This window comes from Gorilla gorilla, chromosome 18 (assembly GCF_029281585.2).
Source record: "Gorilla gorilla gorilla isolate KB3781 chromosome 18, NHGRI_mGorGor1-v2.1_pri, whole genome shotgun sequence".
NCBI classification, from domain to species: domain Eukaryota; kingdom Metazoa; phylum Chordata; class Mammalia; order Primates; family Hominidae; genus Gorilla; species Gorilla gorilla.
The window spans coordinates 77276115-77301284 of record NC_073242.2 but is presented as its reverse complement, the minus strand read 5'-3'; the positions used below and the strand labels follow the sequence as shown (position 1 = coordinate 77301284).

General features: G+C 44.0%; 1 protein-coding gene across 2 annotated transcripts in view; it reads left to right on the top strand.

Annotated features, from left to right (window-relative positions):
* ABCC11 (ATP binding cassette subfamily C member 11) overlaps window positions 1-25170 on the top strand; it is a 78589-nt gene that overhangs the window by 10257 nt on the left and 43162 nt on the right. The window contains exons 2-11 of one of the 2 annotated variants that reach the window (XM_055366642.2): window positions 2481-2597; window positions 3847-3983; window positions 6137-6295; window positions 9692-9839; window positions 11290-11523; window positions 17832-18005; window positions 18774-18921; window positions 19088-19236; window positions 20568-20675; window positions 22922-23173. In XM_055366642.2, coding sequence (XP_055222617.2) covers window positions 2499-2597; window positions 3847-3983; window positions 6137-6295; window positions 9692-9839; window positions 11290-11523; window positions 17832-18005; window positions 18774-18921; window positions 19088-19236; window positions 20568-20675; window positions 22922-23173 — 1608 coding nt within the window. In that variant the 5' untranslated portion in view covers window positions 2481-2498. Of the gene's footprint in view, window positions 1-2480; window positions 2598-3846; window positions 3984-4483; window positions 4595-6136; window positions 6296-9691; window positions 9840-11289; window positions 11524-17831; window positions 18006-18773; window positions 18922-19087; window positions 19237-20567; window positions 20676-22921; window positions 23174-25170 lie in introns of those variants that run through there. The other variant, XM_055366643.2, reaches the window with a different exon arrangement.

Here is a 25170-nt window from a genome sequence, read left to right as displayed (position 1 = left end):
TTTCATGAACTTTGAGAGCGTAGCTGCTAAACACAAACATTATTAAAAATCAAATTATATAAACTTACAATTAAATAAATTACATCAAAAACAAAGATAATACTCAAAATGTATCATTTCCTACTTATTTTGCTACCTTTTGCTGTTATTTATACTTCTGAGGTTACTTACATCTATTATATCTCTATGGTAGAAACAGTATATGATGATGCCGTGCTGCGCATCTCTTCCCAGCTCTGCATTCAGTGGAGTTATGTTGGTATCACATCACGAAATCGGCCATGATGGGTGTGTTTACACCACAGAAATAGGCAAAGGCTACATATCAGGGCTGGATATATCATTTTGTTGATTGTCTAGTCTTAAGAAAGAAATGTAGGAAATGTTAATAATGCAGATTAAATGTACAAGTGTGTGGTGCCTGTAGCCGTTACGTTGTGAGTAGTAAAATAAAATAAGGGAATATTCTTTCAGGATTTGAAAACTATTCAGCAAAGTTACTCAGGTCATTGACAAATGAGTGAAGATTCAACCAACATATATCTCTGGTATTGCACTTTCCTCTTACTTGTTAACATAGAGCAAAATGTCAAGTAGCATTGGAACTATACTTAATCACCAATTGCAACCACAGGTTTGTTACAGATACAAACATTTATGAGCACAGCACTGAGGCAGCCCTTTGCAAGGATATGAGACTTGCACTCTGAAATTTGCTGCCTCCACCCCTTGCTCTATTCCCTTTACTGGGGATCTTTGTGTGTGAATAAATCATACAGCAATATACCGTGGCCCCATCCACAGGGCCTCATTCTAGGGAATCATGCCAGTTTTACTTTAATGCAGCTATATTCTAGGCTGGTTCATGGCAGCCAGTCTTCCTCCCAGAGCTGTAAAGAGTGTGTGTCACTCTCTCTTATCTAATACACCTCCTTCTCTCTCTTTTCTATCATCCCTGAAGTGTCCACATTCTACCACTACATGGCAAGCAAGCCTATGGCCTGGTGCCCTGGCTGGGAAGCCTATCTTATATGGTCTGTAGGAAAATTCCAGCAACTGCCTCTACCAGATCTGGTTGTGATTTGGTAAAAGGAAGTGGGATGGGAAGGAGTGGGACAAAGCAATCTAGAGTAACTTCTCACAAAGTAATGGGTTAGCTTGCAGTCTATTTGCTTGAAGTGCAATCCAATATTTGAATGTTTGTTTTGTTTTGTTTTTTGAGATGGGGTCTTGCTCTGTTGCCCAGGCTGGAGTACAGTGGCACAATCTCAGTTCATTGCAACTTCCACCTTCCAGGATCAAGTTATGCTTCTGCCTCAGCCTCTTAAGTAGCTGAGACCACAAGCGTGCACCACTACGTCTAGCTAATTTTTTATATTTTTGGTAGAGACAGGGTTTCGCCATGTTGCCCAGGCTGGTCTCAAACTCCTGAGCTCAAGCAGTCCTCCCGCCTCAGCCTCCCAAAGTGCTAGAATTATAGGTGCATGCCATCATACCCAGCCTCAGTATTTGAATGGTAAAAGCTATATCTGAACACCAGAACCAACTACATAATTTGTGGGTAACAGTGCAAAATGAAAACGAAAATGAAAATGTGGGTCTTCGTGTTCAAATTTATCAAGAATTTCAGGATGGCAACAGAAAAGCATTCAACTAAACCTGGGGCCCTTCTGAGTGTGGGGCCCTGCGGGGCACAGGCTGCACCCTCATGGCCCTGGCTCTGCTGCACACTTTCTCTTTCCATCTCTTCAGAATATTCCTAATTACTACCTTCTCTCTTGTCCCAGGCACATGAATATTCTGAGTCAAACAGGGAGTGAGTCACATACTCAGAAAAACAAATATGAAAGGCATATTTTTTTTTTAAAAAAAGAACCCTGATTATTTAAGTCTCCTAACTTGTCCCCAGGTTCCTTCTGGGGTCTGTGAAAACCAAGAGTGAAAGCAGGGAAAATGATGTTTCTTTCATTCACATATGCGTCCATTCATTCTTCATTTATTGAGCACCTGCTCTCCTCCCAGCACATTCCAGGCCCAGGAAATTCAACAGCGAGGAAAGCAGACATGTCCCTGTGCTCATGAGGCTCTCTGTGTAGCGCATAAATGAAGTCTGAACAAATAATGATTCAAACAAATACACAGTTAAAGACTGGGATAAAGCAAGAAGACTGATTTTACGAGCAGGAGTTTGATACATCAAAGGAGATTGCCCAGGATCAAGGGTGCGGTGTTGGGGGTGGGTTGGGGAGGGTGGTTAGAGAAGGTTTCACTAAGTGATTTGGGCCTGAGGCCTGAGAAGATGTTTAAAAAGAGGGATCAAGCACAGGCTAAGGAGAGGAAAGAGCAGGCACCCAAACCTCTGCATGGCCCCAAAATGCTCCCTGCAGGGTAGTGCCCCCTCTTCTGGCGGCTCAAGGCGAGATCTAAGCTTCTTCTAACTCCTGCTGTCTTTTCATATTCTCTGATTCTGGGAAACGAAGAATTGGCAGAAACTGAAAATGACTAGGAAGAGGACATACTGGGTGCCCAACTCTTCTGGTGGCCTCGTGAATCGTGGCATCGACATAGGCGATGACATGGTTTCAGGACTTAGTTATGTAAGTAGATCTCTTAGCATCAGCACACCAGGAAACTGAGTTGGCAGAATATTCTCCATGGTCATAAATTACATCAAACAATTTCTTCCCATACTTATTTACCCTTGAATTTTTTTTCTTTTCTCTTTTTGCTCTCTCTCTCTCTTTTTTTTTTTTTTTTTTTGACTCAGGGTCTTGCTTTGTCACCCAGGCTGGAGTACAGTGGCACAATCATAGCTCACTGACACCTCCTGGGTTCAAATGATCCTCCCACCTCAGCCTCCTGAGTAGCTGGGACTATAGGCACATACCACTACGCCCAGCTAATTTTTAAATTTTTCACAGAAATGGGGGTCTCCCTATGTTGCCCAGGCTTGTCATGAACTCCTGGCCTCAATCCTCCTGTCTTGGCCTCCCAAAGCACTGGGATTATAAGCATGAGCCACCCCACCCAGCTACTCTTGATTTTTTTCAAATAGACCTCAGGCTTCCACAATGAGATCAATTATAATCCGTCATCACGGCATACCTTCATGGTTTATGCATATCTCTATGCATAATATTGTATAGAGATTAGATTGTATCTATCTCTCTATCACCTATTACCTATTTATCTATGCATTTACTCATATTAATAATAATAATAATAATAAGCATCTGCAAACCCATCACCAATACATCAGCTTGGACCTTGACAATCACACACAACAATTGGTCTTCCCCCATGTCATTCCCCAACCCTTCTTACCTGATGTAACCACTATTCTGAATCTCTTTCTGTCAATCCTTGCTGTGCTTTTAAAAAGTATTATTTTATATAGAATATATTATTTATTCTATATGAAGTCCTAAAAATTACCTGTCCTTTTATTTTAGTTGTCAAAAGGGAAACATCTAATATTTTAGGATTTGCTTTTTTACTTGTTGGTTTCTTTTTAGTAGATTTACCCTCAAAGAGTGACTTGGTCCCTCATTCTGCAGGTGACTAACTATGGCACCCTTTATTCCTGTCTAAATTGTTTACTGTCAGATAAAAATCCAAAAAGGTAGAGTGACTGGGCCAGACTCACTCAGTAAATGTGGGGCAGAGCGAGTGCTGGGATCTAGTTGCCCTGACTCTCGGTCCCCTGCTTATTCCCGGTATGGAAGCCTTTCTTTAGGAAGCAGGATATGGAAAAATCCATTTATCCATGGGCATCTGGTCCAACATTCCCTCAGGACAGAATTTACGAGATTTGAAACTGATGCTCTTTTGTTTTTCTTTTCCAAGAAAACCTACACTCTCCAAGATGGCCCTTGGAGTCAGCAAGAGAGAAATCCTGAGGCTCCAGGGAGGGCAGCTGTCCCACTGTGGGGGAAGTACGATGCTGCCTTGAGAACCATGATTCCATTCCGCCCCAAGCCAAGGTGAGTCCTGATGGGGGTGGTGGGAGAGAGCTGTATCCACCAGGGCAATGATCCCCAACCCTCCCAACTAGACCTCTCGCGAAGGTTGCATAACTACATCCCTACACAGCCAAATCCCTTCAGAGCAGCCTGAGGCCCACCAGGGAGGCACATCGTCATAGCCATTCATTCATTATTTATTCATTCAGAAAGGATCATTGAGCACCTACATGTGCCAGGCACTGTGCTACATCACAGGGGAAGAACAGTGAGCAAACAGACGTGATCTTTGCCATCATGGACCTCACATGGGAGAGAAAGACAATAAGCAAATAAACTTGTGCATGACATGATTACAAGCTGTTTGAGGAAGGTGCTATGAAGAAGTATGCGAGTGTTGAGGGACCGGAGAACCATGACAACTTGGTAGGTTCTGAGTGGCTTAAGCTGAGTGACACCTAGAGGTAGAACAAGAATTTCCTAAGCAAGAGTAGGAGAAGAATGATCAGGGAACAGCCTGTGGGACAGCCTTGCCTGGAGGGGCAAGGAACACAGCATGATGTGTCCAGGAACTGAGAAAGAAGGAGGCCAGTGTCACTGGAGAGTCTTGTGTGATGTGGGTGTGGCATGAGGTGAGGCTGCAGAGGCAGGCAGATCAGACAGGTTCTCAAAGGCCACATTAAAGTTACCAGCCTTGGTTATGGGAGTAACCAAGTTGATTTCCAACATGTTTTCTAAGATTTTTATCTAGCAACAAACTGCATTTGTTTGCCCATTTTTAAAATCTGAGCTTCTGTCAATACTAGTTGCATTGTTACCATATTGAATTATGTTATCTCCACCAAGAACAAAGAACCTTGGTACTTTCGTTCACCTGGGTAACCTCATCTGAGATAAATATATTGTTTCTGTTGGGGCTTTAAGATATTAGCACTGGCTCATAGGTCTTGCCCTGTCTTTTGTGATCACAAATGGTACAATCTCTTGCCCTCCCCTCACCCGCTCCTTGCTCCAATATCCCTGGCAATGGCATGTGGCCAGCCTTGTTGAGAGTGCTGTGAGGATATGAAAGGGTGGAGAAAAGACGTCATAGTCCCTCTCCCCTACCCCCCAAAAGAAATCTTATAAGTTCGGCATTTTCATCTTCCCATCTTTGTCCTCAAGTCTCTTTTCGAATTGCATTTTCTTACCATTGAAACACATAACCTTAAAGGCAATTTTGAAAAAAAAAAGTGGAAAAATAACACATAATCCCAATACCCTAATTTAGTCATTTTTGGTATTTGTAAATCATTCTTAAAGATAATACCTTATCATCTTTAATTATGTATGTATTCAATTTTATTGTTTGTAAAAGTTTCACAGAAGAATTAAAGCCTTGAGGACCTCTCTTCCTATTTCTTTGCCAACTCCAACTCCTTTTTCAATGTCAACCACTATCAGCAATGTGATATAAATGTACATACTGTTTTGTCTGCTTTCCCTCCTTTCTTCCTTTTTTATATAAGTGAAAAAAAATACTGAGTTTTTTTTTTTTTTTCCCTTGAGACGGAGTCGTGCTCTATCTCCCAGGCTGGAGTGGTAGTGGCGTGATCTCGGCTCACTGCAACCCGTGCCTCCCGGGTTCAAGCGATTCTCACGCCTCAGCCTCCCGAGTAGCTGGGATTACAGGCGTGCACACCACCACACCAAGCTAATTTTTGTATTTTTAGTAGAGACAGGGTTTCACGATGTTGGTCCGGCTGGTCTCGAACTCCTGACCTCAGGTGATCCACCCTCCTTGGCCTCTCAAAGTGCTGGGATTATAGGCATGAGCCACTGTGCCCAGCCAATACTGAGTTTTTAATCTGCAAGTGGCTTTTTTTTGGCTTTTGCTTGGAACTCTTCCTGTGTTTTACATATAAACAAACCTTATTGAAAAAAAAACCCCAAACATCTACATTGCATTTGCATTTTATAGTATGGGTAGATCATAATTTCTCTGTTTTTGTTTAAATAATTCCTCAATTAGTGGGCACTTTTGTTGTTTATGGTTTTCAACTTACAAATAAGAGTCATGAAAACATGTTTGTGTGTAGATCTGGGTAACCTCGTTGTGTTTTAATATGGTTGTCATTCATCCTTGCAAAATCTTGATCCTGAATTCATTCTTATCCTTGTGGCCCCTCTACTAGGTTTCCTGCCCCCCAGCCCCTGGACAATGCTGGTCTGTTCTCCTACCTCACCGTGTCATGGCTCACCCCGCTCATGATCCAAAGCTTACGGAATCGCTTAGATGAGAACACCATCCCTCCACTGTCAGTCCGTGATGCCTCAGACAAAAATGTCCAAAGGTGAAGCTGCGCTGGGCAAACCAGTGGATAGGTTAAAAGACAATCTCTTGGTGGGATAATGACCAGAGATGCCTAAGGGTGGTAGGGAGGGTCCATGCCAGACGACTTGGCTCTTCCTGTAGGAAGAGGCCTCATACTAGGTGAGGGTTTTTAACCTGGGGTTCATGAATCTCCTAAAATGGTATGGATATTTTGTACATACGGGCTGGAGATCTTTCTCTGGAGCAAGAATTCACATCTCTTATCAGACTTACCACAAGGCTTGTGAACCCAAGAAAGTTATTTTTCATTTTTTTCTTTTATTTTTATCACTATTTTTTTTTGTTTTGAGATGTCTTTCTCTGTCACCCAGGCTGGAGTGCAGTGTGGTGCAATCTCGGCTCACTGCAACCTCTGCCTCCTGGGTTCAAGTGATTCTCCTGCCTCAGCCTCCCAAGTAGCTGGAATTACAGGCACTTGCCACCATGTCCGGCTAATTTTTGTATTTTTAGTAGAGATGGGGTTTCACTATGTTGGCCAGGCTGGTCTTGAACTCCTGACCTCAGGTGATCCACCTGCCTTGGCCTTCCAAAGTTCTGGGATTACAGGTGTGAGCCACTACACCTGTCCCAAGAAAGTTAGAAATGACCACTTCTAGTCCCTTTTGATTTTCTCTTCTGGATCAGGCATTCAACAGTGGCACTGAGTATTACTTTGGGTAAGTGGCCCAGTCTCCCAATGCTCAAGCCACCGCTAACTAGTTGTGTGATTAAATTTCTTGTACCACCCACCACACATGGTAATATGAGGATAAAAGGTGGGAGAATATGAATATGTGATTTTAAAGATCCTGTATTCATGTTCCTACCTCTAGCTGCTTCATGAGAGATACCAGGTGGAAAATGAGTTTCCAAATGTGTTCTGGAAATTATAGTCTCATAAGAGCCTCCCCATAAAGAGCATTCAGTAGTCAGAGGAGTTTGTGAAATGTTGTATTATAGCCAGGTGTTGGAGATTTACAAAGCAACTTAACATATTGAAGGCACATGTTTTCACATGGAGTACAGAAACTGGGTAAACTTTGACCCATTCCTTCTCAGACTTATTTGGTAAGAAAAAAAGAAATGGTTCCAGGAAATACTTTTTGGATAATGCCAGATATTAGTCAGAATCTCACCTCTTACTATGATATCAGACAAGTTTCCCTTTCTGGGCCCTGTGTCTTTATGTATAAAATAGTGGATTGGCCAGGCGTAGTGGCTCACGCCTGTAATCCCAGCACTTTGGGAGGCTGAGGTGGGCAGATCACGAGGTCAGGAGATCGAGACCATCCTGGCTAACACAGTGAAACCCCATCTCTACTAAAAACACAAAAAAATTAGCCAGGCATGGAGGCAGGTGCCTGTAGTCCCAGCTGCTCAGGAGGCTGAGGCAGGAGAATGGTGTGAACCCAGGAGGCAGAGCTTACAGTGAGCCGAGATTGCACCACTGCACTCCAGCCTGGGCAACAGAGTGAGACTCCATCTCAAAAAAAAAAAAAAAAAAAAGTGGATCATAAATTTATTTCATGGTCCTTCATAGGATTGTTGCAAGAAACAAAAGAGGTGATAAATTCACTTTTTAAAGTACACAGAGAATTGCTTGAACCCGGAAGGTGGAGGTTGCAGTGAGCCAAGATTGCGCCACTGCACTCCAGCCTGGGTGACAGAGTGAAACTCCATTTCAAATAATAATAATAATAATAATAATAATAATAATAATAATAATAATGTACCTGGAAACACACTTGATGCTTAATAGGTAACCAGCTAAGTCAATGTGAGTTAGCTTGTTCTTCTCTAACCATTGTGAGTACAAGATCTCCTGATTTCCTTCTATTCTCTTCCAGTTCACTGATTCTCTTTTTAATTTCATTACTTACAATGTCTGTCCACAAACACTTTTGCAATCAGTCCGTTTTTGTTTTTTGTTTAAAGATGAGGTCTCACTATATACGCTAACTACAAAATACAGAAGGAATGGAAGAATTAGAAAACTCATCATTTTTCCAGCACTAGTGGAGGTGGCGCTAGGCAATGGTCATCAGTGTTGGAGATCTTGATAATGAAGGAGTCAGGCTGACACACCCTAACCCACTGACCCCCACCAACATTCCTAAAAGTGGGACACCAGACATCATGTGGTTTCTGATGTGAGGTGACAGGAAGTACACTACATCACCTCTTACATTTTTTTTTGCCAAACAGCTGGAATCCTGGATTTCATTAAGCCTTAGGTCTAGTGACCAGTTTATTAGGAAGCACAGGGGATCAACAATTATGTTAGACAACACCATGGAGATGCAATCAGTCCAGTTCAGAGTGTGGGAGATCCTACAGGATAAATAAAAATCAGTTTCTCCAACAAATAAATGGCATAGAAATGCAGACAAGGGGAAACGCTTACAGATTAAAATGCAACTCAAGAGTTCTATCAGATTTCTCCTTTAGACCTTGTTTGGATCTTGATTCAGAGAAACTAACTCTATAAAGACATGTTTAAATAATTAGAGAAATTTCAATACAGACTGGGCATTAAATGCCATTAAATAATTATTGTTACTGTGGTGTTATTTTATTTTATTTTATTTTTTTGACAGAGTATCGCTCTGTTGCCCAGGCTGGAGTGCAGTGGCACCATCTTGGCTCACTGGTTCAACTCACCTCCCGGGTTCAAGCCATTCTCCTGCCTCAGCCTCCCGAGTAGCTGGGACTACAGGCACCCAACTGTAGTGTTATTTTATTGTTACTATTTTTTTTTTTTTGGTTTGTTTTTTGTATTTTTTGAGATGGAGTCTCACTCTGTCACCCAGGCTGGAGTGCAGTGGCATGATCTCGGCTTACTGCAACTTCTGCCTCCTGGGTTCAAGCAATTCTCCTGCCTCAGCCTCCCGAGTACCTGGGATTACAGGCACATGCCACTGTGCCAACTAATTTTCGTATTTTTAGCAGAGACGGGGGTTTCACCATGTTGACCAGACTGGTCTCGAACCCCTGACCTCAAGTGATCCACCCGCCTTGGCCTCCCAAAGTGCTGGGATTACAGGCATGAGCCACTGCACCTGGCCCTGTGCTATGGTTTTTTAAAGGACTTTATCTGAAAGAGAGATATACTGAAGCATTTACAGATAAAATGATATGATGACTGAGATTTGCTTCAAATCCTCCAGGAAACAAAAGTCAAAGGGAAGAGACATGAAACAAAAATGTCAAACATTTTTAATTCTGGAAAGGGGGATGAGTACTCAGAAGATTACTACATTGTTCTATTCTGTTATGTTTGAAAATTTCTGCAACAAAGCTCCTGGCTAGCAAGAACTAGGATGTTTGGATGTCACATGCAAAGAGATTCCACCAGTTCCATTATCCTCTTTTCAAGGCTTCACCGCCTTTGGGAAGAAGAAGTCTCAAGGCGAGGGATTGAAAAAGCTTCAGTGCTTCTGGTGATGCTGAGGTTCCAAAGAACAAGGTTGATTTTCGATGCACTTCTGGGCATCTGCTTCTGCATTGCCAGTGTACTCGGGCCAGTAAGTGGCAGACTTGGTGAGGTTTGGGGGACTCTAGGCTTCAGAGGTTTAGAGATGGTACTGCGGGCATGTTCAAGTCCATGCCAGGAGTTAGAGATGCATTTGTCTTTCAGTTGCTGTCTAGAAAATGAAGACCTTTTGAGGACAGTAGAGCATGGTGGTTAGGAGTAGCTAACCACCAAGGAGTGGCCCTGTAGCCACTGCTTGGATTCAAACCATGTCCCTGGCACTTAGCTGCTGGGTGACTTCTAGCAATATAGTCACATTCTCTGTGACTTGGTTTCCCCATGGAATCCCATGGGACCCTCAGGTGTAGACCTTATGGAAACCCTTGCATGTAAAATGGAGAGCTGCCTCATAGGGTAACATTAAATGAGATAAGTATATAAAGCATTTAGAACATGGCCTGGCTCAGCACATGTTAGCTCCTCTGAGAAATGGCTGAGCAACTCTGGGAATGTAGGTAGCAGGAAATAATGGTCTTCTCCAGGTAACATGGTTGGGATGAATGTGCTCTATTTCCCATCATTCTCCAGTTCCTCAGCCCAAGAGTCTCATATGAGAGAAAGAGTCTGACTGGCCAGCTGGGGTCACATGATCACTGGTTGGCCAGAAGAAGTGGGGTACTTTGATTTACAGTCCAGCCTAGACTGCACCAATAGGGGAGGTGGGAGTCTTCCCAGAAGAAAACTGAGGCACTGGTACCAGCTACGGGGAGGTGAATGTAGGTCAGGAAGAAACAGCAGTCGATGACAGAACAGAGATAACTGAGTCGGGTGACAGTTAGGTGCCGGGTCCTCTAGATCCACTCTCCATCATTTTCCATCCTGCCCTGTGCCCCTAATGTGGATCACATTAATGGACCCCCACTGCCCTCTGGCTTCTGGTTGGGGTTGACCAGTGGGAGATTCTAATAGGAGACTGGAAGGAGGAAGAAGATGAGGTCAAGATACATATTCCCCAGGCGGCCTCCCTCCTTGTCCTTGGAGGCTGGTGACCAGAGCTCCTGTCCAGACCCTCTCTGTGTGCCTCACCCCTTTTGGGCCACAGAACCTCTTCCTGCTCTTGCCCCTTAGGTCTAAGGACGCCACTGTTCCCTGCTGTCACCAGCTTCATGGTGCTCCACCAGGTCTTGTTGGATTTCCTATATTCTGTCCACACCTTTGTAAAGCCACTTTGTTAACGCCTAAATCACTGTTTTGTGTGTGTCCCCTGTCTCCTGTCAGGATGAGGACAGCCACCTAAGGTTGCAGAACTGGGTCAGTTGAACTCCTAAGTCTCCTCCAACTGGACCTTAACCTTCTTGAGGGCAGGATTGTACTTGAGTCAGTTTTGATCCTTCAACAAACCCCCAGCATGAATCAGACCTCCCAACCCTTCTTCCAGCAACAAAACATCAAACGTGTCTGGCAAGGTGGTCTGAATGATCCAAACTCCGATTTCCTTGTAGATATTGATTATACCAAAGATCCTGGAATATTCAGAAGAGCAGTTGGGGAATGTTGTCCATGGAGTGGGACTCTGCTTTGCCCTTTTTCTCTCCGAATGTGTGAAGTCTCTGAGTTTCTCCTCCAGTTGGATCATCAACCAGCGCACAGCCATCAGGTTCCGAGCAGCTGTTTCCTCCTTTGCCTTTGAGAAGCTCATCCAATTTAAGTCTGTAATACACATCACCTCAGGAGAGGTAAGCAGCTGGGACTGCCTATTCCGGGCCATGCTTCCCTATCCTTCCTCCGGACATAACTGCCCTGGGGGCCAAGAGAGGGAGAAAAGGGGGTTAGAAGAGGAAGGAGAAAGAGAAAGAAAATAATTCCTAGGTTGAGTGTGGATAACCATTAACAATTGCCTGTGTGTCATGAAAGCAGGTCAACAATAATGCAGGAAATGCCACTTACATTCAGAGACTAGAGAGGATTTATCCATTCATTCAACAAGTAGGAACTTTGGGAGGCCCAGGCAGGAGGATTGTTTAAGTCAGGAGTTCAAGACTAGCCTGGGCAACATGGAAAGACTCCGTCTCTACCAAAAAACAAAACAAAGCAAAAACAAAAATCAGCCATCTGTGGTGGCTCATGTCTTGTAATCCCAGTTGTGGAAGGCCAAGGCAGGAGGATTGCTTGAATCCAGGAGTTTGAGACTGGCCTGGGCAACATGGCAAGACCCTATTTCTACTTCCAACCCTGCAAAAAAAAAAAAAAAAAATTAGCTGGGCTTGGTGGTACATGCCTGTAGACCCAGCTACTCAGGAGGCTGAGGTGGGAGGATCATCTGAGCCCAGGGAGGTTGAGGCTGCAGTGAGCCATGATCGCGCCACTGCACTCTAGCCTGGGAAACAGAGTGACAGCCTGTCTCAAAAAAAAAAAAAAAAAAAAAAAAGACAAAAATTAACCAGGCATGGTGGTATGTACCTATAGTCCCATCTACTTGAGAGGCTAATGCAGGAGGATCGCTTGAGCCCAAGAATTCAAGGCTGCAGTGAACTTTATCACACCACTGTACTCCAGCCTAGGTGACAGAGCGAGACCCTGTCTCAAACACATACACACACACCCCAAATAGTTACTGAGGCCTATTCTGAGCCAGATTATGTTCTAGACCCTGGGGATAGGCCCCTGAACAAAAAGACACAAATCCCAAGTAGAAGCATGTTGGAAAGTGCATCCCCTAAGCCAACCTGAGGGTGAGGGTATGAGAAGACTTGATGGCTTAGGGAAATCTTCCAGGGAAAAGCAATTTTTGGTAACATCTCAGAGTTTTAATTTCCTTATCTGCAAAAAAGGAATCCTTTCACCTGCCTGGTTATTGTTACTGTCCATTCTTACTCTTGCTTTTTTTTTTTTTTTTTTACAGCATAACACAAACAAGCATTGACAGAAATGGAGGAAGAAACTCCAACTTATGACCTATAGTTGTGGGGGATACTGGGATTTCATCTATTTCATTTTGATATCTTTATTTTTCTGTGGTTTACCAATTGCCTCGAGGGTTGTGGGTTACTTTGATATTGAAACAGATACTTTAATTTTTGGAAAAGGCAACACTGCTTTGGCTCCTTTCCTTTAAGCCAAACCCCTTTGTGATCTGTTATTAGCCCCTTTCCAGCCTTATCTCTTCCTGTGTCCTCTCCTCTAGCCCTAGCTTGACTTCCTCCTGCCACCTAGGCTGGGCTAACCTCCAGTCCTCAAATACACCGGACACATCCCCCTCCTGGTGACTTTGCTCATGTCACTCCCACTCCCAGCCCTTTAAAAATCCCACTCATCCTTCAAGACCCAGTTTATTTTTCCTCTCCTCCGTGACGGGATCTCCAAACCCAGCCTTCTACTGGCATTCCCTGCTAAGCATTTGCAGTTCTTTTTGCACAAATCTGGCTGCCCTACTAATATGAGCCCCCTTCAAAGACACAAACCATTTCAGTTTCACCACTCTGTCTCTCAAAAGGCCCAACACCTGAATTACACAGAACAGATATTCCAAAAACATCTGCTGAATTATTCATTGCCATCAAGTAGAGGCGTTCCATAAATGCAAGCACTAACAAATATTAGGTATTTATTGGAATCATTATGGTTATTACTGTTCACCATTTTATTGGTTCTGTGGCCTTAGGTAATTTGTTCAGCCTCTCTGAAGCTGTGGAATAATAATAGAACCAACCTCATAGGATTGTTGTCTCATAGGATTCAGTGAGTTTGTACATGTAAAGCATGTAGATGGGGTAGTGGTTGACAAGTGTAAGCTGTACAATTAGTGTTAGTTTCCATTAGGCCTTGAGCTCCACTGTCCTCCTGCACTTGACCCACAGCTAAAAGATCTCCCTGTTTATCTCAGGAAAGTCATCGTAACAACCCCTAACTTACTCTTAGCCATACGTTGCTCCAAGTCATTACTTACATTCGCTTGGTCAGTTCTCTAACATCCCTCGTGTGGCAGTTTCTGTTATTGTCCCCATTGTCACAAAGGAGGAAACTGAGGCAAGGAAAGGGTAGGTAACTTGTACAAGGTCATGTGATTGCTAAGTGCTGGGGCCTGAATTTGGACATGGTGCCTGGCTGCAGAGTCCGGGTCTTCAACCCTTGCAGTCACCCGCCTCAATAAGGAGCCCTGTGCTGAGGCCTAGCTTGGTTCCTTTCCGTATATTCTGAGCACCTGCTGTATGCAAAATCCAGTTTCCTCAAACATCTTCATAGAAGCATAAAACAAAATGGTCTATTTGAGAGTGGAGATGAAAGTAATTTCTGAAGTAAGGATTTCTAGGCAGTTGCTTATATACATTTTAATTTAATTCAATTAATTAATTTATTTTTGAGCTGGAGTTTCCCTATTGTTGCCCAGGCTGGAATGCAATAGTGCAACCTTGGCTCACTGCAACATCTGCCTTCTGGGTTCAAGCGATTCTCCTGCCTCAGCCTCCCGAGTAGCTGGGACTACAGGTGTGTGCCACCACACCTGGCTAATTTTTGTATTTTTAGTAGAGACGGGGTTTCACCATGTTGGCCAGGCTGGTCTCAAACTCCTGACCTTAGGTGACCTGCCTACTTTGGCCTCCCAAAGTGCTGGGATTACAGGCATGAGCCACAGCTCCCAGCCTACATTTTATTTTTAAATTAATTTAAAAAATTTTTTTACTTAAAAACATTTCTTTGTCCTTTCTCTTGCACTAAAATTAATTTTTTAAAAAGATCTGAATACATTCTCCTTGGAAACAAAATAAAATAGTATAGAAGTTGCCTTAGGCCTAGTTTCTTCCCCTGTGCCCAGAGATTAGCACCATTAGCAACTTGGTTTTTGTACTTCAGACCTTTTAAAGCACATTTGACTGGACAGGATGGCTCACACCTGTAATCCCAGCACTTTGGGAGGCCGAGTTGGATGAATCGCTTGAGTTCAGTAGTTTGTGACCAGCTTTGGCAACAGAGTGAAACCCCATCTCTACCAAAAATGCAAAAAGTTAGCTGGGCGTGGTGGTGTGCGCCTGTGGTCCCAGCTACTTGGGAGGCTGAGGAAGGAAGATGGCTTGAGCCCAGAAGGCATAGGTTGCAGTGAGCCAAGATTGTTACACTGCACCCCAGCCTGGACAACATAGTGAGACCCAGTCTCAAAAAAAAAAATACCCAAAACCAAAACAGTCCATTTAGGTACACATGCAAGTTACCCATAAAAAACATTCGATTTTGTGTTTGTGTATTTTTATGTAAGTGGTACTATGTTTTACATAGCGTCCTCCTCTTGGTTTTGCCAATAGAAAATGTAGAACATAGCTTTTGGGGGATTTTTTACATCAATGATACTACATCTTTGTGTTGCTTTGTAGCTTTCCCTCCTGCTTATTGTGACTGAGCTTTCCAGAGCTTTCCAGTTAGCACACATAGATCGTCCTTATTTGTATTAGTCCATTTTCACGCTGCTGATAAAAACATACCCAAGACTGGGTAATTTATAAAGGAAAAGAGGCTTAGTGGACTCACAGTTCCACGTGGCTGGGGAGGACTCACAATCATGGCGGAAGGTGAAAGGCACATCTTACGTGGTGGCAGACAAGGGAGACTGAGAGAGCTTGTGTAGGGAAACTCCCCCCATATAAAACCATCAGATATTGTGAGACTTAGTCACTGTCATGAGAATAGTCCCTCCCACAACATATGGTGATTGTGGGAGCTACAATTCAAGATGAGATTTGGGTGGGAACCCAGCCAAACCATATCATTATTTTATTCAGTGATGCTGAATCATAATTACAGTACTTTTGACATGCCTGAATAAAGTGCTATATATGCATTATCTAGCACCGTTCTCAAATCAATATGAGAAAGTAGGTTGTATTATTATTTCCATTTCACTGATGAGGTGACAGAGGCACAGAGACGTGGAGTAACTTGTCTATGGTTGCACATCTAGTAAATGACAAGTCTGGGGCATGAGCTCTGACAGTTTAGCTCTAGGACCCAAGATTACCTACTACTTCTGGGGTGACTTTGTTGTTGTCTGAGACAGGTTCTCACTCTATCACCCAGGCTGGAGTGCAGTGGTGCCATCATAGCTCACTGCAGTCTGGACCTCCTGGGCTCCAGCAATCATCCTCTCTCAGCCTCCTGAGTAGCTAGGACTACAGGCACACACCACCATGCTTGGCTAATTTTTAATTTTTTTTAGAGATGGGGTCTTGCTATGTTGCCCAGGCTGGTCTTGAACTCCTGGCCTCAAACAATCTTCCTGCCTCAGCCTCCCAGAGTGTTGGGATCGTAGATGTGAGCCACTTTGCACAGCCTGGGATGGACTTTTTAAATCCTTTTCCACCAACTTGTAAGATGTTTCCAGCATTTGGCTGGTGTAAGCAGTGCCGTAATGAACATCCTTGTATGTGCTTCATCTAACATGTGTGAATGTTTCGCAACAGAAAAATTAAATTGCCAGATCATAGAGTTTTGTGCAATTTTTAATCTTAAAAGATACTTTAAAATTGCCCTTCAGAGTGGCTATACCAATTTATGCTCCCTGATGTACTTTTAAATGTTTTAAAGGCTCCCACTAGGGCACGTCCTGGAAACTGGAAGGAGTTTAGGTGAAAGTTAAAAGCAAATCACTTTGTAAGGGATTCAGACTGGCAATTCTAGAAAACATTAGTGAATTGTTCTTTAAAGATTTCCTGATTTGGAATGTAAGATTTTGTGTTTTTGTTTTTGTTTTGAGACTGGGTCTCATTCTCTTGCTCAGGCTGGAGTGCAGTGGCATGATTACAGCTCATTGCAGCCTTGATCTGCCGGGCTCAAGTAATCCTCCCGCCTCAGCCTCCTGAGAAGCTGGGACTACAGGCATGTGCCACCGTGCCTGGCTAATTTTCCTACTTTTTATAGAGACGGGGTTTCACCATGTTGTTCAGGCTGGTGTCAAACTCCTGGGCCCAAGTGATCCACCCACCTTGGCCTCCCTGTGCCCGGCCAAATGTTACTTTTTATATAGCGTTGAGCCAGGCAGTATATGTGGGAGGGGGGAAGTAGGCAGAAGAATCTATAACAAAAAAGAAAAAAAAGGAGAAAATTTAATTAATATTATTATTATTAGTAGAATGAATAGAATCGAGTGAAGAATAGAAGCAATTCTCTGGAATATAGATATTAGTGGTGTTACCAAGCAAAAGGGGCTCACTGCCTAATGTGCTAGAAGCCAATACTTTGACACTGGGTTTTTGAGAAAAGAAAAGCTTTTTATTGCAAATTGGCTCACAAGGAGACAGGAGTCCAGCCCAGATCTGTCTCCTTGTGCTTGCTTTAAGACAGTGATTTTATTAGGAAAGATTTAAGGGGTGGATTCTGAGATTAGTAGGTGATTGGTGGAATGAGAGGGGAGGTCTGAAAAGCCCTTGTATATATGCAGTGATCTCTTCATGTCTCTTCATGGGTCCCATTTGCAAATTCACAGGGAATTAGTATGAAATATGTGGTGAAAATTTAGGCTGTGATGTTAGCAAGCTGGTTCTGCACAGACTCTAGTTAGCCATACTTGTTCCACCGATTTTAGCCAGTTCTGTTATCTTACAAGCAGAGAGACTTTCAGCAAGTTGTTTCTTTCTGTAACTGCTATCCTACAAACTCAAGAATTTCTGTTAGTTACTGGTTTCTTTAACTCTTTGGGGCATGGTTTCAGTAGCAGTAGTAATAGTAGTAGTATTAATCGTAAAATATCCCTTTTATTGAGCACATTCTATGTGTGCAGACACTTTCTATGTTATTGAAATCTCACAAAACCCATATAAAGTAAGTATAATTATTCCAGCTTTACAGATGGAGAAGCTGAGGCTCAGAGTGGTAAAGTAACTTGTTGAGAGTCACACAGCCAGAGAGAAGAAAGATGTGAACCTGGGGTGTCTGTCTCTACTCTTCCACCCTTCCTTTCAAGCGTTCCTGCTAGGAGAGGGCATGGGGAGGCCACCTGCCACCCCTTCTGGGTACCCAGGGAGGTGACATCTGTGCCCATCAACTTGCTGTCTTGCAGGCCATCAGCTTCTTCACCGGTGACATAAACTACCTGTTTGAAGGGGTGTGCTATGGACCCCTAGTACTGATCACCTGCGCATCGCTGGTCATCTGCAGCATTTCTTCCTACTTCATTATTGGATACACTGCATTTATTGCCATCTTATGCTATCTCCTGGTTTTCCCGCTGGAGGTAATGTCTTTCTTTGTCACCCATTTGATGCTGGGCCCCAGAAGTCCCAGGGCTCTGGAATCTGGGATAGCTCTGAGTGAGAACATTGATTCTTGTTGACCTTTCAATCCATTGTGGTTAAGATTCAGCTCCACTCCCTACTTCAAACTATTCTCTGGCCACAACATTCAGTTAATAAGTAAATAAGAGGTGAATGTGATGTGCAAAGTCTACCTCGTAGCTTTCTATGGGAGATTATCTGCTTCGACAACTTTCCTTTGTAGATAATCTCTGTGCGAGATTTTTGTTCCATCTGTTCTACCCAGAATGTGCTGATGTAATAACACAGCCAGCATTTAACATTTGTCTGAGCACAGTATAATGGGGAAAGGGAAGCATATTTGTTGCCAAAGATTCAGGTGAAATAAAATTGAGAAAACAGAAATGATTCTTGGATTATGTGTCCTCCGAATTATTGAAATTGAGTGTTTTCCTGAGTGCAGTCACTCTGATCGAAAGATGATTTAATTATTAGAGGGTTTAGGGTTCCAGAAGACAGAGGAACCATTTTGGTTTAGTTTCTGTCTAAGTAGCCATAGCCTGGCTTGGGACTCAGGAAAGAAAGGCCCCTGGGATGCTCTAAGGCATAGTGGCCTGGAGAGCTTCGATTGGAAAACCTTTCTTTGGAAATACACCCAGTTGCCCTACTTATGCCAGGCTGAACTCTCCTGCCCTTGTCAAAGGAAGCCCTTGCAGATCAACTCCAAACTTGTTGTATCCTGACTCCAGGTATTCATGACAAGAATGGCTGTGAAGGCTCAGCATCAGACATCTGAGGTCAGCGACCAGCGCATCCGTGTGACCAGTGAAGTTCTCACTTGCATTAAGCTGATTAAAATGTACACATGGGAGAAACCATTTGCAAAAATCATTGAAGGTATGGAAAGTCTGACTTTCTGCTCCAAACCTGGTGATGGCATGGTGTGCTGAGCCCCTCTCACCTCTTGAGGATTTTTTTCTTTTTAATGCTTTGGGGATGGTGCTGTGCTCTTTGGAGAATGTTCTTGTGGTTATCTTTGGTGTATTTCTTTTTTATTTCCCAGACCTAAGAAGGAAGGAAAGGAAACTATTGGAGAAGTGCGGGCTTGTCCAGAGCCTGACAAGTATAACCTTGTTCGTCATCCCCACAGTGGCCACAGCAGTCTGGGTTCTCATCCACACATCCTTAAAGCTGAAACTCACAGCGTCAATGGTAAGGGTTTGGGGGGCTTTGTTTTCTCCCCATCATGATTGGGAATTTTCTCATGTGTCCTTTTTTAGCCATGCCCCTCAAAGGTCTGAAGGCTTTGTAAATGGACATTATATGTTGATTTTGATTTTCCAGACAAAAGTACAGTGCTGTCTTCCATCTCAACCCATCTGAAAAAGTGACATCTTGGATAGCCCTGTGGGCGGGCTGGACAGCAGAACCATCGGGGGTGTGGGGGAGGTGGTACTTGTAGTTAAAATTCTGACAATTTGAATAACACCTTGAGGTTGTGGAGTTCCTCTAATCCCTAAATAAGGGCCCTGGAAGTGCACTTTAAATACAAAGGTATAGCTTCTTCAGTCCTTCCCTTCGTGGTCGGAACCTGGCCCTGAGAAGTGGCAGCTGCCTTTCAGTGTTAGGAATCCCAGCTCTTTGAGCAGAATAAGACAGGATGCTGCTCTTGGAGGGGTGGTAATCCAACTGGGGAGGCCAGGAGGCAGCACCCAGAGCAAGAAGGGAAGCATTTGAGAGTCTGCAGCCAAGGGGTTGTGTGTGCCCCAGATGGCTGGCCCCTCTGCTCGGCTCAGGCATGCACCAGGAAAACACCCCCGAGAAGTCTGAGGGTGTTGGGGGCGCTATAGAAGGAATACTTTCAGAGGTACTTGAGGCTCACACTGAGATGACACAAGGCAGGTCTAGACGAAGGCATTCCTGCTCCATTGGAGTTCATTTTTGGATGAAACCAGGAGAAGAAAGAAGGAGAGATGGGTATGGATTGGAAGGTTCTTTCAGCACCTCCAGGGGGGCACCTTCTGGGGTCCTGAGAGCCTAAGGTGTTTTGCTGTAGTCACAGTGCAGCATGGGTTAGGCATGAAGGGTAAGGAGATGTTGAATGTTAGAAAGAAAACAAACATCTAAGGCAAAGAAGAAGAAATAGGACCTTGACAGCAAGAATAGCACCAAGCTACATTGAAACGAAGCAATGCTCACTCACATGAATTTTCTTGTTTTTTCCCGACTTTATTCCTGTATGCACTTTATGATTTTTCTCACTATGCCAATGGGGAAACTGGGCTGTGGTAGGGGCAACCTGCCCAAAGCTAGAGATGTCAGTGGCTAAGCTGCAACAGGGACTAGGCCTTTGACTCTAAGACTCCAGGACGAGTGCTCTTTCCCCAGCTTTTTCCAGTCTCCCCCAAACACTAGCTTAGCCTCTGTTGGATGAAGCAACTGCTTGTTGGATGCTGAGGATGTGGCTCAGGGATGCGGGTGCCAGGGAATGGAGGAAGCAGGAAGGGCCACGACCCTCACCGCCTCCTCCCCTTCTTATCCAGGCCTTCAGCATGCTGGCCTCCTTGAATCTCCTTCGGCTGTCAGTGTTCTTCGTGCCTATTGCAGTCAAAGGTCTCACGAATTCCAAGTCTGCAGTGATGAGGTTCAAGGTAGGTCATCAGGGGACTGGCCGTAGGCCCCCTGCTTGGACGCTCCTCTGCCTTCAGCCCCCATGATGTTCCTCCAGAACACGTCCCCTGGCCAAGGCCTAGGTCGAGAGAGGGATTAGCTAACTCAGTGACCTCCTGTTCCAAGGTTGGTGAGGAGCCTGGGAAGACAGATGAATCGGGTCAGATCTCAGTCCCCAAGAAGATCTTAGGATAGTGTGTCCAAACCAGGTCTCAGACAGATGCTCTGCAGACTTTATCCAGGTTTGCATAGAGTTACCCCAATAGATAGTTTTGTTTTAGAAAAACACCATAGATGTTGCTTGCATTGAAAAACTTGGACATTTTATGTGAAAACCCAGATTTTTGAATTCTCTTGAATGATTAGAAGATCTAGTGACCCTGGACCGCATTCTACCATGGCCACAAGCTGCTGGAGTTGAGGCAATATCTGCCTTGTTTAGATGGAGGCATTTAGCTGCAGTTTGCTGCAGTCTCTACCATACCCTATTGCACCTCCAGGCCTGGAGCTGCATTTTACTTACCATTTATCATCTTAGAAATGGTCCACTTCACTTATTTACATAGCTGGCATCTGAGTTTGAAAACCCTAATCTAAACCAATTCTTAAAAGTCATTTTGTAGTCACTCCACTTTTATGTACATGCAGTCCACGACCTATTACCACTCATTCACTCATTAATGCAAAAAATATTTATTGAGCTCCTACCACAAGCCAGGCACTGAGAATACTGTATTGAACAGGGGTCCCTGCTGTCAGGGAGTTCTGATTTGGTATTGGAAACAGACAATTAACAAGTAAATTAATGATCAAAGAGGATTAGATCAGATCACATGAAGAGCCATGATGCCAATAAAACAATGTGATGTCCTAGAGCAAGCTTGTCCAACCTGGGTCACAGGTCGCATGCAGCCCAGGATGGCTTTGAATGTGGCCCAACACAAATTTGTAAACTTTCTTAAAACATTAGGTGATTTTTATTTTTGCTATTTTTTTTTTTTTTAGCTCATTAGCTATCGTTGGTGTTAGTGTATTTTCTGTGTGGCCCAAGACAGTTCTTCCAGTGTGCCCCAGGGAAGCCAAGGGATTGGACACGCCTGTTCTAGGGAGTAAGTTGGGGAGGGCTGGGGGTTCCTAGGAAGAGCCTGGTTAGGGAAGGCCCCTGCGAAGGTGACTTTGAGTGATGATGACCAGGCTGAGGAAACAGCAAGTGTGAAAGCCCTGAGGCTGGAATGAGCTTGGCTGCTCTGAGTAACACAAACAGTGCTTTGCTTATCACCAGCCCAGTGCGCTTCCCTGACTTCTCAGCAGCTATGAGAAGGCTTCTACTGCTGCCTTCCTTCCCATGGGACACTGGGTTCGCCCATTCATTCTCCCCTTCTGTGCCTGTTTTCACCTGTGGAGGGGGCAGAGATGAGGAAGCCACAATCTGAGCTCAGAAGGATGGGTAAGAGAGTCCAAAATGTCAAGAAGCATCCTTCTAGATCTCTTAAGCATATCTCCAGGTAGGGATATGTGAATGTAACCTGACTTCCATAGGATCATACTCCCCTCCATTCTTTTAATTGCTTGAATTTATGTAGTTCAACCCTTGTGCTTTATAGACAGGGAGCTGGAGATGCAGAGAGAATTGACCTGCTGATGATCACCTTTTGAAATGTATGACCCCAAATGACCTTTCCCCAGTGTAGGACACAGACAGAGCTTTTTATTTTCAATAGCTACAAGTAGATTTTTTTTTTTTTAAAGAGATGGAAGTCTCACTATGTTCCCCAGGCTGGTCTTAAACTCCCAAGCTTAAGCAATCCCCCGACTTGGCCTCCCAAAGTGCTAGGATTACAGACATGAGCCATTATGTCCAGCCCAATCTAAATAGAATTTAATTAGAAAAACATCAATCCTATGAGTCAATGGCTATCATCACTTGGGATGAGGCTAATGTAGGTTAGGCCTTAGTCAACCTCCTGAGCGCAGAGTTGCAGTTGACAGTGCAGTGTTTGCAAATATGGAAGAGTGGCCCGGTGGTCTGAAATTTGGAAAACACTGACCTGGAATTTTCACCCATAGAAACTGGCCTTTCCTAACTGGTGGTACTTCTGCAAACTTTTACTGCTTATTAGAAATTCACAAAACCATACCAACTGGCAGGCTTGTAAAACTGGGAACACATTCCTGCTGAACTAAAGAACTGTATTCCTCCTCCCTCTATTTCTTTCTGTCTTTACAGAAGTTTTTCCTCCAGGAGAGCCCTGTTTTCTATGTCCAGACATTACAAGACCCCAGCAAAGCTCTGGTCTTTGAGGAGGCCACCTTGTCATGGCAACAGACCTGTCCCGGGATCGTCAATGGGGCACTGGAGCTGGAGAGGAACGGGCATGCTTCTGAGGGGATGACCAGGCCTAGAGATGCCCTCGGGCCAGAGGAAGAAGGGAACAGCCTGGGCCCAGAGTTGCACAAGATCAACCTGGTGGTGTCCAAGGTAGCCTTGTTCAGGCCATGCAGGCAGGCCAGCTGCCAGGCTCTCAGGACCTGAGGCTAGGAGCTTGGCCAGGTGCCCCACCATTTCCTTGGTTAAAAACTGTCCTCTCCAAGATCTCTCCCCTTAAAATTCAAATTTTTCATGGAGGGCAAATACAGGATATCGTTCATTTTTTAATGTGAATTAATCTATCATTTAAAATTTTTTTGGCTTAGGTAAGACTCAAAATAATATGAGAGTACTGTGTACTTGTCCTTGGAAGAACTAAGGACACAGAAAGGAGAAGGGAAAGGAGACCCAGCTAACATTTATTACATTCCTCGTATGTGCCAAGCACTATCCTGTGTTTGAATTTGGTTATTCTGTGAACTCACCTTATCTGGTTCTTTCTCTGCCTAATGTTTACAAAGATTAGCTTCCTGCTGTCTCCTCTTCGCCCCTCCTCTTTCCTTCTCTGTCATCTATTAATGTAGATATTGATATCTTATAATAATTGATATAGAATAGATATTGATCTATATGTAATGATAAATGTCTAAAAAATAGGTAATATCTAGTAGTAATAGGTGTTAATATCTAATATCTACTGTCTCTTATCTATTTATACTTTCTTCCTTGGTGATCATCTCTAGCCCTGCGGTTTTAAATTCTATCTCTCTGCTATTATCTCTAGCCTTGAAGTATCTTCTGGACTCCAGACTCAACTGCCTATTTAATATCTCTCTTAAATGTCCATCAAACATTTAAAATGAAATAAGGTTTTGATATTCACCCCCTTTGACGAGTTCCCCAAATCTTCTGTTTCCTGGGAGATGGCATCATCATCCTTCCAGTGGTTGAGGACCTGGAAGTCACACTTGATTCCTTTCCTTCCCTGCCTCGAATCCAATCCACCAGCAAGGCCTGTCAGCTTGACTTCCACATCTGCCCCAAACCTGCCACCCTCACCATAGCCCCTCCACTGCCCTATCCCTGCCACTGTCACGCGGCTCCCAGAACCTCCTCATCCACCTCTCTGCTCCCACTTTCGCCTTCTTATGAGCCTTCTACCATACAGCAGACAGAGGGATTTTCCTTTTTTAAATAATTAATATATATTTTTTATTTCAATAGCTTTTGGGGTACGAGTGGGTTTTGGTTAGACGGAGGAGTTGTATTGTGGTGAAGTCGAGATTTTAGTGCACCCGTGACCCGATAGAGTGCATTGTACCCAATAGGTAGTTTGTATCTCTCGCCCCACTCCCATCCTCTGTCTCTCTGACCCTCCAAAATCCATTATACCAGGGGACCCCGACACCTGGGCGGTAGACCCGCACTGGTCCACAGCCTGTTAGAAACCAGGCCGCACAGCAGGAGGTGAGCAACAGGCCAGTGAGCATCACCGCCTGAGCTCCGCCTCTTGTCAGATCAGCGGCAGCATTAGATTCTCATAGGAGAGCGAACCTTATTGTGAAGTGTGCATGAGAGGGATCCAGGTTGCACACTCCTTATGAGAATCTTGCCTGATGATCTGAGGTGGAACAGTTTCATCCTGAAACCAATCCCCTGCCATCCCTCAGTTGGTGGAAAAATTGTCTTCCATGAAACTGGTCCCTGGTGCCAAAAAGATTGGGGGCAGCTGCATTATACCATGACAGAGGGATTTTTCTAAAACATAAACCAATTCAAGTCACTCTCCTTAAACCCTTCATTGACTTTTCACTGCCCTTAGAGCCCGGGTTCCTCCAAATCTGTACCTGTACCTCTGAACTCTTTCCCACCAGTGTTCTCACAGCTCTTGGGCAGCAATGACACCTGCTCTGTAGAAGCCTTCCCTGGCTGACTCATCTAAAATTGCCTCAACCCCCAACTTTCTGTCTGTCATAAGAGCCAACTTCATTTTACTCATATCACTTATCTCCATCTGATATTTATTTATTTATGTAGTCTGTCTGTCTTCGCATCCCCTCAGCTTATATTCTGAGCTCAATGTGAGGTCTTGTCTTCATTACTGGGTC